The 14,820-nt window shown below is 47.2% G+C and overlaps 1 protein-coding gene across 1 annotated transcript in view; it reads right to left on the reverse strand.

The window, feature by feature from the left end:
* The window catches only part of VIPR1 (vasoactive intestinal peptide receptor 1), a 178,998-nt gene extending 164,629 nt beyond the window's left edge, over positions 1-14,369 (reverse strand). Inside the window, exon 1 of the mRNA XM_050942699.1 lies at positions 14,174-14,369. Within this exon, the coding sequence (XP_050798656.1) occupies positions 14,174-14,230 (57 nt within the window). The 5' untranslated portion in view covers positions 14,231-14,369. The remainder of the gene's footprint in view (positions 1-14,173) is intronic.
* Positions 14,370-14,820: the final 451 nt, after the last annotated feature.

Here is a 14,820-nt window from a genome sequence, read left to right on the forward strand (position 1 = left end):
ACGTTTGTTTTCATCTGGAATCAGGATGAAAAGTTGAAATATTGAAATTTGCCGCAAAATGAAAAGCTCTGACAAAAAATGTCCGTTTGGAAATACTGAAAAATCTTGGTGAGCCACCAGGCATCATGGGAGACGTAGTCCAACTGTGGAGCCCAGCCCAGACAAGAGAATGGGGACATGAGCCACTTGAACTACAACCTCCATGAGGCACCACAGCAGCTCAAGCTGATGCAGAAATTAATGATGTCAGGGCCCAAAATGTTTCACTTTTCCTGTCAGGAAAAAAATAAATCAGAAAGATCAATATTTTCCCCATTTAAAATGTCCATTTTGCAAAAACCACGTTGTCTGTTGAAGAAACATTTTGATGGGAAATTCCCAGCCAACGCTCTTCTCAACCCACCTCTCCTTTTTAATACTGCCATCATCAGGTAGGGAAGGGTAGCTCAGTGGTTTGAGCATTGGCCTGCTAAATCCAGGATTGTGAGATCAATCGTTGAAGGGGCCATTTAGAGATCTGGGGCAAAAAGTCCTGCTTTGAGCAGGGGGTTGGGCTAGATGAGGTCCCTGACATTCTATGATCGGCTTTCCACTGCCTTAAGGTGAAGGAGCTGGAACTTGAAGCCCTATATCACTTGACCCCAGCCTGTATCTCTAACTTTGTTTCCTTTAACATCCCCCTTCCTCTTCTGCCAATTCCCAACAAAAGTGGTAACTCTGGAGCTGGAGCATTTGAGTGAAACTCATCCCTGTGCAGAGTGCCACACCAATGGCCAGGCACTAATTTGGTGAGCTGGGCAGGAAATAGTTTTTACATCCTGCACAACTTTTCAAGATTTAAAATAAATTCCTTTTTAACACCAAACCAAAAATCCAACCAACCAAAAATCTTCAGAAGGTTTTGGTTATGGAAAAAAAGAACCAAACTCAACAGCCCTGAATAGCCAATAATCATCTGGCTTCAACACAAACCCAAAATGGGGAAGACCCAAGTTCAAGTCACCAGTCTGACTCAGGGTAGAGCAGGGAATTGAACTTCAACTTAGGTCTCTTGTATCCTCATTGAGTTACCAGGCTGTACAGCATTCTGGGATGTGGTGTGCATGCTCTGTCTTGCTTTGATCAGAAGTTCCATCAAGGACCTGAGAAAACGTTGCCAACAGAAGCTTTGTCAAAGCGGGTACATTCTCACATGATGCTTTGTTAGAAAATGCTGGCTCACTGAAGCAGAAAAACTATTTCGCTGAAAAATTCCTGATCAGTCTTATTTTGAGGGTTAAGGTGGTATCTAGATGAACAGGGCTGAATGCCACCCTTAGGGCAGGGCAGTTTGGGTCTAGGAAGCTCTCCCTTTGGGCTGGATGGCAGGGCAGTGAGCTCTGCAGAAACTGGCAAGACCATAATTAACATTGTCACTGGCAAGACCATAATTAACATGGCAGCTAAATACTCAACATGTGAACAGTAATAAGCAAGTGTTAAAGTTATATTTGATCTGTGTGCCTTCCTGCTGTGCGGAGTGGCCATCTCATCACAGCAGCGACCCTCCTACCCCGGGTCGACAGACTTGGGCTCATACTACTGCTGTAAAAAACAGCTCTGGAGACAGCACTCGCCCCTCTCCCTAGGCTTCAGAGCTCGAGCTACACCGTCTACACAGCTATTTTTAGCACAATAGTGCAAGCCCGAGTCTGTTGACCCAGGCTGGGAGGCTCACTGTTGCTGCCTAGATATCCCCTAGAAGTCCCAATAGAGATCGAGGCCCCATCACGCTAGGGGTTGCACATACAGTCCCTGCCCCAAAGGCCTTGCAATCTAACCAGACAGCAGGAGAAAATAAGCATCATTATCTCTCTCTTACAGATGGGGAACTGCAGTGCAGAGAGATGAAGGGACTTGCCCAACATCAGAGATGCTGTTGCAGAGCCAGGAATTGAACCCACAGAGCCAGGAATTGACCCCACAGCTCCTGAGTCCCAGTCCTGTGCCCCCTACAGCCCAAGAGTGGCTAAGTTTGGAGCTTGACCTCTCTATTTCGGTCTGTTGGCTGCTTTGCGTGTGGGCATTTATTTTTAGTTGCATCATCCTCCCAGTGGCTGGGCTGTGTCCAATGGCTGTGTTATATATTGTGTGTTTGTTTTCACAGCTGACAGCCGAGGAAGCCTGAGTGGTATATCAGCAGAGGGGAAATAATTACAAAACACAGGGACTCCAAGCTGCCAGGATTGTAACACTCAATCCAGGCAGCTACAGAGAAATGTGCCATTGATTTGTCATCAAACAGAGGGAGTGGAAGGAAACCGGAGTCAAACACACAAGTTACATTTTTGTTTGTCCATAACAAATCCTGTCAGCACGTCTGGGGTAGACGGATAAAATGCAAAACTTTACTGCTGCCTTATTCCACAAGAAGGTGACCGGGATACAAACCCATTCAATCAGGTGGCTGCTGTTTTGCTTTTCCCATACACTAGTGCTGCTTCCCCAGGGCTAAGCTGTCCTTAAGATGGCAGATCTGGCTATAGGAAGATTCCTGTGGGCACCAATCCAGTGCCAGGATGGCCCCAGAATCAGGGGAGCACAGAAGACGTTGCAAAGCTATATGTGCTTCCCTTTTCAGCTCAGGACCTGGGCCCATGTAGCTGGAGCTGACAGGGCTCCCGTTAGATTCTCTTAGATGAGTTACAGCTTTGCCCTTCTGGAGGAAGATTTCATTCCACAGTCATAACAAATGGAGACACTATATACCAACCTGGCACCTCGCGGACACATGCACAGATCTTATCAACAGTATCTAATTCACTGCAATGCCAGTTGCCTGCTGCGTTCATTGGCTTGTACGATCTGAAATGCCAAAAAGAATCTCTCCCTGGAGTCATTACAAGCCCCGCCCCTCTCTCTTTTCTGTCCTCATTTTCGGTTGTTTTCCATTCTGCATAGGTCGTCGTTCCAGAGAGTTAATAAGTCCCTGTGAATTGCCTGAGGCTTATTTTCTTTTGAACATTATAATCCATGAGTCCTTCATTTAACCATTTTCCCACAAGAGAATTTCGTGCTTCTGGAAGATCGTGCAGCAATAAGCCCTTGGGTTTGTCTTATCCTTGTAGTGAGGATGCACGATAAAAAACAAAAAAAGTCAGCTCTATGTGTCATGCAGAAGATGATGCCTCCAGCAGTATAGTGTTCCCCTAGCACTATTTGGGGGGCAGGGGTCATTTGAGATTCAAAGGAAAGAGAGCCACCTGCTGAAGTGCCAACATCACTGCCTTTGGCATCTGGATGTCCCTTGGGGATTTCCCAGCCACAAAACTGACCGGGCTCATATGTTCCAATGAAAACAACGATCGCAGAAGTTACGGCTCAAAATAATAATAAGTGAACAACATGGATCAGATCTGCAGCTGGCGTATGTTGGTAGATGATGGACTTGACTGGAGCTCTGCCAAGTCACACCCCATCAAAACTGGCCCACTATCCCTGTAAAAAGCAGTGCATCAGTGTTCCCAAGATCAATGCACACAACGAATGACACGACACAGCGCGAGACTGAAGACAAGCTAGAATACATATGTTGCTAAAACAAGGGCACCAACGCTCATTTCCCTGACAGGACTCATGAGCGAGGGGTCATATGGAAAGAATTCCCGGGCAGGCACATACACAGTGCATGCCCTATCTGTGGAGTAGAGACTGCTGAAAGGGAAAAGCCTCGGAGGGAGAATTTTTGCAAGGTCTGGGAATCTGCCATCCCAGCATTGCTTCTGGAAACAAGAGGATCCCAGAGAACTGACAGCAAAATACTGCTGAGGGGATCGTTTCAGCGATGGAATTAGATGCATCGCATAGCTAGGCCACACACAGAACTGCAGAACTGTTTAATCTCCTGCCTGAAAAATACAGGCAGCATCGCTGGCGACTCCTCAGCATGGCCATAATTCTTCACTTGATTTCGCCGCTGAAACCAGGGATGGCTTCACCAGAGACTTTGTCATGCTGTTGATTTTTCCAGGCAGAAAAAGAACATACGTCTGTTGTGCAGGTGTCCTAACCCTTAGGCAGCTGGGGCTAGAATCAAGGGCAACCTAAATGGCGGTTGCACCTTGGTTGTGAGTGAGACAGAAAATGGTGTAAGCAGCAAAGAAGGGTAACTGGCACTGATTTGGCATTCAATAATAATACCTAGCTCGTTCCAGCAGCAGATCTCAAAGCCCTTCTCAAAGGAGAGCAACATCATTGGGGCCATTTTACACCTGTGGAAACAGGCACAGAGGGGCAGTGATTTGCCCAACATCACGATCAGGAATAGAACCCATGTCTCCAGAGTCCCAGTCCAATGCTGCAGCCACTAGGAATAAACCACCAGACTCTGTTAACTCAGTGTGGATTCAGGCATGAGTCAGAGGAGACTAACACACCTAGCTCCTACACTACCTCTGCAATCCTCAGCACGGGTTGGGGGGGGGCATTGGGATTATTGAAGGGAAAGGAGCATGGGTGGACAACACTGTGCCCCAGCAATCCCTAGCCGGCAGATTCTCCCTAGGAGTCACCCCTCGACACAAGTAGTTCAGTGCAGCCCTCTGGGAAATAGCTTTCACACTCCCTCTCTCCAACATCTCTGCTGTACTCAGTAGCTATGGCCACAGCCGAGGTGTGAGGCCTGGGCATGCAAAGTGTAAGGCTGGGCTCTGTGGGGACCAATTTCAGTCCTTCATACAAGCAGGTGCAACTCCCAGTGAATTCAATGGAAGTTGCACTTAGGCTGGGGGCTAAATTTAGTCACAGGCGCTGAGGACTGTGCAGGCTTATGATAAACGACGGTGCACCTGATCTATGTCCTATTCCAAACTAAGCGTATAAGGATGCCTAGAGTCAACCTTGCACAAGATTTTTCCATGTAAATGGTCATTTTCAGATGCTGTATCTTCCGCAGATTTTTATCTTTCGGGTTCAAACTGGGCATGTTTTTTTCTTGGCCTGGGAATGGATTTGTACATAAACTTTGACCCAAAATGGTCTGGCCGTTTTCAAGCAATAGTGGAAACAAAGGCCACTTTTGACTCTATGCATTGAACAAATCAGGGGTCCAGTCGAAACAAAATATGATGTGACCACGTCGTTGAAGTGTGTTGTAATGCACACGCACACAGAGGCAGATTTCAAGTTGCATGGGTTGCCTGACATTTCCTCACTTTTGAGCGCTTTGTAACCTTAATGCTCTTCTAATGTAGTTATTTGTAGGGAATTTCTTAGATTGCTTACATTAGATCAGAGGTGGCCAGCTTGTGGCTCCGGAGCCACCTGCGGCTCTTCAGAAGTTAATATGCTGCTCCTTGTATAGGCATCGACTCCAGGACTGGAGCTACAGGAACCAACTTTCCAGTGTGCCAGGGGGTGCTCACTGCTCAACCCGTGGCTCTGCCACAGGCCCTGCCCCCACTCCACCCCTTCCTGCCCCCTCCCTTGAAACTGCCTTGCCCTTGCACCTCCCCCCCACCCCTGAGCCTCCTGCATGCCATGAAACAGCTGATCGGGAGGTGCAGGGAGGGAGGGGGAGGTGATGATTGGCAGGGCTGCCAGTGGGTGGGAGGTCTGGGAGCCGGAGGGCAGGGGAAGGGAAGCTGATGGGGTGGGGGCTGCTGACGTATTACTGTGGCTCTTTGGCAATGAACACTGGTAAATTCTGGTTCCTTCGCAGGCTCAGGTTGGCCACCCCTGCATTAGATAGATGATGATATTTATTATGGACATGGTAACAATATAAAAACAGCAAATCTGTAACTGTTGGTTATGATATAGACTGTGCATTAAAAACATCTCTTAAATACAGAATAAAGTTTGCAACCCCATAGAAATATATTTTAAAGGGATATTCTACAGACTGAGGTTTTACAAATGAGAGACAAAGTTCTTGAGATTTTTACCTCCCGTGTATTCTACATCTATGCTTTCCAGGTAACATTTTGAAATGTGTGAAGATTCCTATGTTTAGGGGCTGATTTTATAGTGAATTACACATGTGACTATCAGGCGTAGTAATTCCCTGAGAGCCCCTAGAATTGTACCACGGTAAAGCTAAAAGAAGAGCCCCTAGAATTGTACCACAGTAAAGCTAAAAGAAGAAGAGAATCAGGCTCATAAAATTTAACAAAGAAATTCTGCAAATATGGCATCAGAGCTTGACAAAGTAAATCAGTGTAGCTCCACTGCAGCTAATGGGACTATGTCAATTTCCACCAGCTGAAGTACTGGCCTGACATATTCAGTTCCAGAGGGGAAAGAGGGGAGTCCATAGGTCTGACTCTGCTCTCATTTACACAGAAGTAAATTAAGAGTCACTCTGTTAAAGTCAATGGAGTTACACCAGTTTTAACTGGCAGAAGATCAAAATGAGAGTGCAGTATAGAGCAACATGCATGACTGATTTTGCAGTTTGTTAGCAGCACACACAACAATTGTCTTGGGTTAACCCTGAAATGCAAATTTTTCAGCTGATGAAACAGTTGAGAAAAAAAAATTGTCTCGGGTCAAATCCCCAAACATTTCATTTCATTTTTGAATTTTTAAAAACTTTTAAATTTGTTTAAAATACAATTGAAGTAAATTTGTTTGTAATAAAATATCAAAATGTTTTGTTTCAAAACTAGTGAAACAAAATGTTTAGATTTCTTTTAGTTTTGTTTAGGTCTTTTTCTTTTGGACGAAAACCAATCTGGTGACATTGACACAAATTCATGACATGTTTCAGTCAACCTGAATCTGCATTGTTCAGCAAATAAAAGTTTCAACTGAAACATTTCATTCCGCCCTACCCCGATGACACTTTCTTCTCTGATCCTGCTCCTACCCTGAAGTTCACCGCAATTTACTATCAAAGTAGAGTTAGGGTCTCCATGTCTGTCTTTCATTCCGTCTACAAAACAGGGCCGCCCAGAGGATTCAGGGGGTCAGGGGCAAAGCAGGGGAGCTGCGGCGCTTGTACTCACCCAGCAGTGGTCCGGATCTTTGGTGGCATTTTGGCGGCGGGAGGGCTTCAGTCGCTCCACGTCTTTGGCAGCACTGAAGGGCCCCTCGCTACCGAAATGCCACTGAAGATCCAGACTGCCGCCGGGCCAGGGCTTGCGGGGCCCCTGCAGGGCCCGGGGCAAATTGTCCCACTTGCCTGTCCCCCACAGCCCCGGGTGGCCCTGCTGTGAAATCTATTAGGAAAAAAAAATCCCACACGAATCAGATTTGATACAGATACCTGAATGTGAATCCAAATAAAAAGTTCTGTCTGCCCGCGACAGATGTGGTGAAGATGGAAGGATAGGTAACTCCCTGGGCATAAGAAAATGTATGCAATGTGACTACAGACATGGTTTAGTAATGTTTACAATGACCATGTTTAGTTGACTGAGTATGTATTTTTTTCCTAGCATAAAATACATGTGGGTTTTTAAAATACATGTATTTCATATGGGCCAAAATATGTCTGGGTCCTGGAGATGCAGGAGGTATAAATGCTATCCCTGCACTGTGCCTGTATTCCAGTTTAAACTAGCCCTACACGCGCACACACAGACAGTTCCTTGCACATTAACTGCATACCCGAAAGCACTTCATAAAACCAGCACACACACAGTTCCTTGCACGTTAACTGCATCCCTGAAAGCACTTCATAAAACCAACAGCCTGAAAATTACAGGACTTAATTTCACTCCATTAGCTTTTCACCAGTGTCACAACACTGATTTCGAGGGAGTGGCTCCTGATTTATACCAACAGAACTGAAAGGAAAATTAGGTCAGGGAGGAGTGAATACCAGCAGCATGACTACTAGAATATCCCAGCATTCCTGTATGTGTAGCCGCATCTCAAACCAAGATTGCTTCCCCCAGTTTCATAAATGTTTTGGTGGGCCATTTACATCAGCGCAGGTTGGCATTTATTATAATGTAATAGTTATCGTGATGCTGACTCCTCTTCCACTGTACAGTTTTATTTACAGGACTAAGCAGTTTAAAAGTAATTTGCAACACAGATAGGAGGTTGTGGAGACATCTAATCATGTTATAGTTTCAGGAATGGGAACTCTAATGCCTTTATTATTAACAACATGCTCATTGGAGTAAAACTTGGCACTTATGTATATCTACAATTCTAGATGCTTTTAGAACATTTAGAACACAATCCTGAGCCAATCTAATTGTATCCAGTTAAGTGAATAAAAGGACTGTCCAGGGATTAAAGAAACATTTGGCAAAGCAATCAGTCAGTTAGCAGTTCCCATAACACAGCTCCACACCTCAAACTCCCACCTTTCACCAAAGCACTCTATGAACACTAATGAATTAGTCCTCCCTGAGTGAGAGAGAAGTATTATCCTTATTACATAGAAGGGGAAACTGAGGCACAGTGAGGCAAAGGAAATCATCCAGGGATCTGTGGCAGCCGAGCAGAAAACCAAGTGAACCAGCAGCAAGTTGCAGGCAAAGAGGGGTGAGGAAGAGAAGATTGCTTAACCTATAAACAGAGTTCCATACCTGCCGTCCTTCTCTGCTGTACAGCTAACCACTTTAATATTGGATGAGGGCCAATGTCATCATCATTGTCATTTGTCTTCCTAGGTCCTAGTTCAATACGTTGGATAAGATCCTGCTTCCAATTAAGTCAACCAAGGCCTCATTTTCAGAGCAGTCACAGCTCCCATTTACTTCGACTGATGCTATGGGCAGTCAGTATTTTTAAAGATCAGGCCCTCTGAGTTTGAATGCACAAAGAATGCAAGATCAGGGAAATGTTATAAGGAAAAACAAACATTCACCTGACAGTGGAAGAACTCCCCTAAACCTATGTATGGCAGATGTACAAGCACTGGAATGATGGTGCAATGGTCAGAAAACTTTCCTCACCCCTCTCCCTCTTCACACTTTTATTGGTGATCATGGCATGCACCGGAGGATTTGTTGCAAAGTAGTTTCAGTTCTGCTAACCAGAAGAGAGATTTCAGTAGTGACAAAAGGACCTTCCTCTGCAGGAAAAACCTTCTCATCCTGAGTCAGACAGATAATGAATAGGGCCACCCAGGCTCAGAATGAGTTGGGCTACCCATTTCACTTCCGCATTTTCATGGCTACATTTACCATATTTCCCTTTTTAAGGCAAAATGACTGAGCCCCGGGTTTGGATTTCCCTGACACCAGGGTAGGTCAGGAGTGATTCCATTCAAGTCAGCAGAATTACAATATGAAGCTGGCTTGACAGCGACATGGGGCCCATTGTGTTTGGAAAGTGGACTTGAGTCTAGTATCAGAGGGTAGCCGTGTTAGTCTGGATCTGTAAAAGCAGCAAAGAATCCTGTGGCACCTTATAGACTAAGACGTTTTGGAGCATGAGCTTTCGTGGGTGAATACCCACTTCCTCAGATGCATGCATCTGAGGAAGTGGGTATTCACCCACGAAAGCTCATGCTCCAAAACGTCTGTTAGTCTATAAGGTGCCACAGGATTCTTTGCTGACTTGAGTCTGACACTCATAGCACACTAAGTTAAAGATTCTCCAATTTGAGGCACAGAACATATGCAGCACAAAAAAGGTTGGACGTGGCTTTTCACTACAGCAGCTGTGGCCCAGAGAAACCCAAGAAGAAGAGGTTCTCATTGGCCCATTCTGTACTTGGCTGCTCCTTCTAAGAATGTCAAGAGGAGGGCCAAGTACCAGTTGCGATGTGATATTTTCTCCCTCCGTGGACATTTGCCCATGGTTCCATTGTGATGGACAGAAAATGGAAGAAATGCAGATCTTGTTCTGCAAAGTTTACAGGCCAAATACTGAGAATACAGACCACCCATAGAGTTTCTTATATGTACAGGTTGATACAGATCATGTATGAGGCCTGGATGTAAGAACATCTTCACTGATGTACTTGGAAGATCACATATGCCACTAACCAGCTCTTATACAATGGTGAGAATCAGAAGTAATTGCACAGGAAGGTAGGAAAGATACCGAGACGAGGGGTACTAGACTGGGCCTCAGGAAACCTTGAGGTTAATTCCTGGCTCAAACATGAAGTTCCTATATGACACTGAGGATCTGGGCCTTAAAGTGGCATGACCAAAGGTATTTAGGCACCTAATTCCTGTTGATTCACATAGGAATTAGGTGCCTAAATACCTTTGAGGATCTGGGTCATAGTCTACCCCGGGCCTCAGTTCCTAGTCTGTCAAATGAGGGTAATACCTTTCTGCTTTAAATCCATTAATGCCTGTGAGATACTGCAGTGACAAGGACTTTATAGCTAGACAGAAGTCAATGGAGTTGCACCAGTGTGAACTGGTATAAGTGAGAGAAGGTAGCCTGTTAAATCTATTCATTTTTGTTAATCATTTTGATTCGTGTAGTTAGTACTCATGGCAAAAAAGTCCTATTGGGTTAGATTCATCTCTAGGGCAACTCCATGATTGTGACACCACTCCTGAAGTTACACCAGGCATGAGCTTGGCTCATAATGTTTTAAAACGGTTGTACAAAGAAACTGAGTCGGAAACAACGCACACATCCTGCCAGCCAGAGTACCAGCCAAGATTCTCTGTCCATGGTCCCATCTGACTCCAGATGCCAGTGGTATGTGGTACAGTAACATCATGCGATTCAGCAGTCCTCTCTCCTTCTCCATTCTGAAGACCTCTTCATGAATGAAAAAAAAACACTCGCACGGACTCACTCCCCTCCCAGTATGCTCCGACTATCCCACCCGCCCTCCTCCCCCTGTTTGTCTCTCAGGATTTTTCATGCTGCTGACCAACAAAAGAGGACTCTCGGTCCCTGGTGGTTGACGACAATCTTTAGAAAACCAGCACTGAAGTGCCTGCGGACTATAGTAACGTGCTGCTAATGTTCATTCCAAATATGACTCCTACCACTCTTCTTTGCATTTAATTTTCTCTAGCTCTGTTAACCTCTAACCATAATCTTCTAAAAAGCATATGCATGATGCAAACAGAATTCAATGCATGTACATATAGGCTGAAATTGTTAAAGGCACCTAGTTAATTGAACTGGGTGTTCAATTATCTTTGAAAAACTTCAACCATGCGGTGTATATGATCAACATTTACACACATATAATACCTCTTAGAGCAGCTTTGTAGCACTGTCAGCAGAAGTCAAGGATTTTAAGTATCATAAAGGGTTCTGTTATCATGAGGTTATCTTTAATGGAGTAGCGATGTGTGTGCGGCATATGGTATAGCATCAGAAAGACGCTGGAATTACAATAAAGGTTTTTAAGGACAGTGAATACAATGGACCTTCCATGAAAGAGTCGGTTTCTTTAGATACATTTACATCAACCTCCCTACAAATGAGTAGTGGAACGAAAAAGTCAGAAGTTGGCCCGTGGTTTTCACACATGTCTAAATGGGTGCAGGTTACAGATCTATGGAATCATCCTGGGTCACCAAATTTGCAATTTGAGCACTGGAAAAAAATAGAGAGCCTGATTTTGCATTCACTTACATCAATTTCACACTGATGTGACTCAGGTCATAGAGGAAACACAGTTTATACTCCATTGGCTGATTTGACCAGCTCGGACTGATCTTTGAATCTGGAAGAAAGTGGAATTTGCAGAGCGATTTGAATGACTGAAATCTCATTTGACGCATACATGCCGAAACACTTTCCACTAGTCACGTTCACGGCTCAGTGGACCAGATTCTCATCTTAGTTACACCACTGGAAAGCTGAAGTCAGTGACATTACCCTAGTTTTAAATCAAAGGTAAATGAAAATACATCTATTGCTTTTCTCTGACGCCTTCCGCACTGGCTGCTGCAAGAGGCAGAATAGCAGACAATCAATCAATCAACAGTTTGAGGTGATATGGCAGATATTATATCCTGGTTTTCCTGTGCGAGTGTCTGAGTTATGTAGCATCAAGGGGAAAGTTTACAAGAGCAGTTAAAACTGTTACCTGACTACAATAGTTTTATGACACTGAACTTTTTGTTTCATACTGACCAGAGCAGGACAGCTATTTAAAACTTTTCAAGGACAGACCAATTAATCATCACAGTGAATTAAAGGGAAAACAGCGCTAAGCAATCCCAGATCCCATGGCAAAATTATTGCTGTTTCAGCTTTGGTTCTGAAACACATTGCAACTCTTCGGCTCTCTGGAGTTCTCCTTAGCATTCATGCACTGATATCACCCACCCTAGCAAAGGCATTTGCAAAACCTGATCTCTGGCACTATTCTGTCTCACCCAGCAACAGAAGCTGAGGTCTAGCAAAGTCTGGTAAATATACTGAAAGTAAGATAGGAAAAAAATAATCATCATTGCACTACAATGAGAAAATAAACAGCGATGTAGCAAAACAAGGAAACAGACAAAAGGAAGCCAAGGTTGACTCAGAAGAGGAGCTAGTTTATGGTTAGTTCCTATTAATCACAGAGCACCCGGAGGATAGTGCTTATACAAAGCACAGATAAAGACCCTGTCCCAAATCACAGGCTTTACAGTGTAAGGGCCCAATCCTGTAAACGCTTGCACAAGTAACTGGGGCAGCCTCCATAGGTGCCGGAACTAGGGGTGCAGCCGCACCCCCTGGCTTGAAGTGGTTTCCATCATACAGTTTGGTTCAATGACTCTCAGCACCCGCACTATATAAATTGTTCCAGCACCCTCGGCCACCTCTTCGACTGCTCACAGGAGTGAAGTTGCTATTGTGCGTACATGTTTCCAGGATCGGCCCCAAATGATTTCCTCACACGTCTAGGATTGACGTCAGTGAGAATTTTGCCACAGATTTCAGTGAGAGCAGGATCTGGCTCGGATCCCTGTGCTTACGTGAGTTCCTCATTTCCCCATATCATTTGGTCCCCAGCCCAAGTGCTGGACACCCGCTGTTTATGTTCTTCTCCAAAAAGAAAGCACTGACTTTAATTTATGCTGAAAATCCAGCCTACCTGGGCTCTGGAACTGAAGGTGCTGGATATTCCAAGCTGACCCAAACCAGAAATTGCTTCATTGTCTCATTTCACAGGCCCGGAGGAGTGGGGACCGGGGAGAACCATGCCAGAGGAGAGAGGCAAAGCCAGGGTGGCGCGGCTCTGCCCATGCTGTGACATTCCATTGGACTGGGCATAAGCTTTCAAGGGCTATGTGGGTTCTAGCCCACGAAAGCTTATGCCCAAATAAATGTGTTCGTCTCTACGGTGCCACAAGGACTCCTCATTGTTTCTGCTGATACAGTCTAACACGGCTACCGCTCTGAAATGCGTCTCCATTGAATTAGTTTGACTTTGTCCATGAGGGATCAGAAAAGAGACCCTGGTTTCTAGGGGAAAACTCGGTCATGGAACTGAAGGGACAGAGAGCAAATGAAACCGACTCCCGTCCAGCAAACCGGGGCTAGCCCCAGTCACCCCGGGGGCACCCTCTCCAACACACCAGGGTGCCGCTGAAGGAATACTGTGGGTTTATTGGCTATGAAAGGGAATGGTTGCAAGCCAGGGCTCGAATAAAGGGGGGAAATGCAGACTCAGCTGCCCCTCGATCCTCCATCCTGCCTCAGTAAAATACAGCAGTTGGCTTCATTGAATAGGTGTGAGGAGAGGAGCTTCGAGGAGCAGCGCTGGGCTCCCGGGGTGAAATATTCCAATAAGACCCGGTTTCCTACTGACAGTGAAATATTACAAATAATCGAACACTAGGAGAAAAAACTTCCCGGTGGCTTCTGCACTGTCCTGCGGGGGCGGAGGGAGCCGGACAAGCCGAGTGGCTTGATCCGCAGAAAGGGAAGGTGGAAATCACAGCCAGACGAGCCCCACTGGGTTATCAGGGACTCCCAGTTCCAGGCATTGGCGTACTCACCCGGCACATACCCGGGCGCTTTGCCCCGGGGAAGTCAAATGCCCTGACCACTGCAGCTTGCACCCAATGCCTTTCGGAGTCTTTCCCACAACAACCGAACCGACCTGCCCCAGCATTCAGCGTCCACCGAGCGCCGACAAACCACTTCGCAACTCGGCGAAAGTTTCTCCCCGCAAAATCCGGCGGGAGCGCGAATGAACGATCCGGCTCTAAGCCGGGAGCCGAGCGCGCAGCTGCGGCCGGACACCCCGGGAAGGCGCTGGGCAAGGGGAGCGGAGCACCACGAAGGCGCCCCGGAGCCGGGCACTTACCCAGGCGAGGAGGCAGCTGAACACCGAGAGCCAAAGGCAGGTTGCGGGCGGCTCCATGCCGGCTGGGCTGCAGGAGAAAGGGGGCTCCCCGGTTCCGGTGCCCCGCACGCCAGCCGCTTGCTGGCACGGGGAGCTCGGGCGAGGGATCCCGGCCCGGGCTGCAGCTGGGTGTGTCCTGCCCGGGATCCCGGCGGAGCGCACCTGGCGCAGCTCAGCGCTGCCAAGCCCGAGCCATCGCGGCAGCTCCGCGCTGCCCCGCCGCCACTGGGCGCCTCCCCCCGCGCTCCTCGCAGCGAATCCCCGGCCGGCGGGAGGAGGGAGGGTCACGCCGCGGCCGGGCCACCCGCTGCTGAGCCACCCCTGCGGCTCCGCCCTCCGGCTGGGGCGGACGGGCGCTGGGGGCTCGCCGCGCCGGCCAGTGGGCGCAGGCAGGTGCCCGGGACTCCGGGCTGCGGGGATCCAGCAGGTCGCGGCGGAGGAGGCGGCGCCGCAGGGGTGGGCGAGGGGGGGCGCAGCGGGGCTGGGGGCAGGCGCTGGATCCGGGCAGGCAAGTGCAGCGGGACCGGGGGGTGTTCAGCCCAGTCGGTCCGGGCAGCCCGCCCGCTGCACGTGTGAGCAGGGCCGGGGGCGCCGCCTGGTTGCGCCTT

Source organism: Gopherus flavomarginatus, chromosome 2, assembly GCF_025201925.1.
Source record: "Gopherus flavomarginatus isolate rGopFla2 chromosome 2, rGopFla2.mat.asm, whole genome shotgun sequence".
Classification (NCBI taxonomy): Eukaryota; Metazoa; Chordata; order Testudines; family Testudinidae; genus Gopherus; species Gopherus flavomarginatus.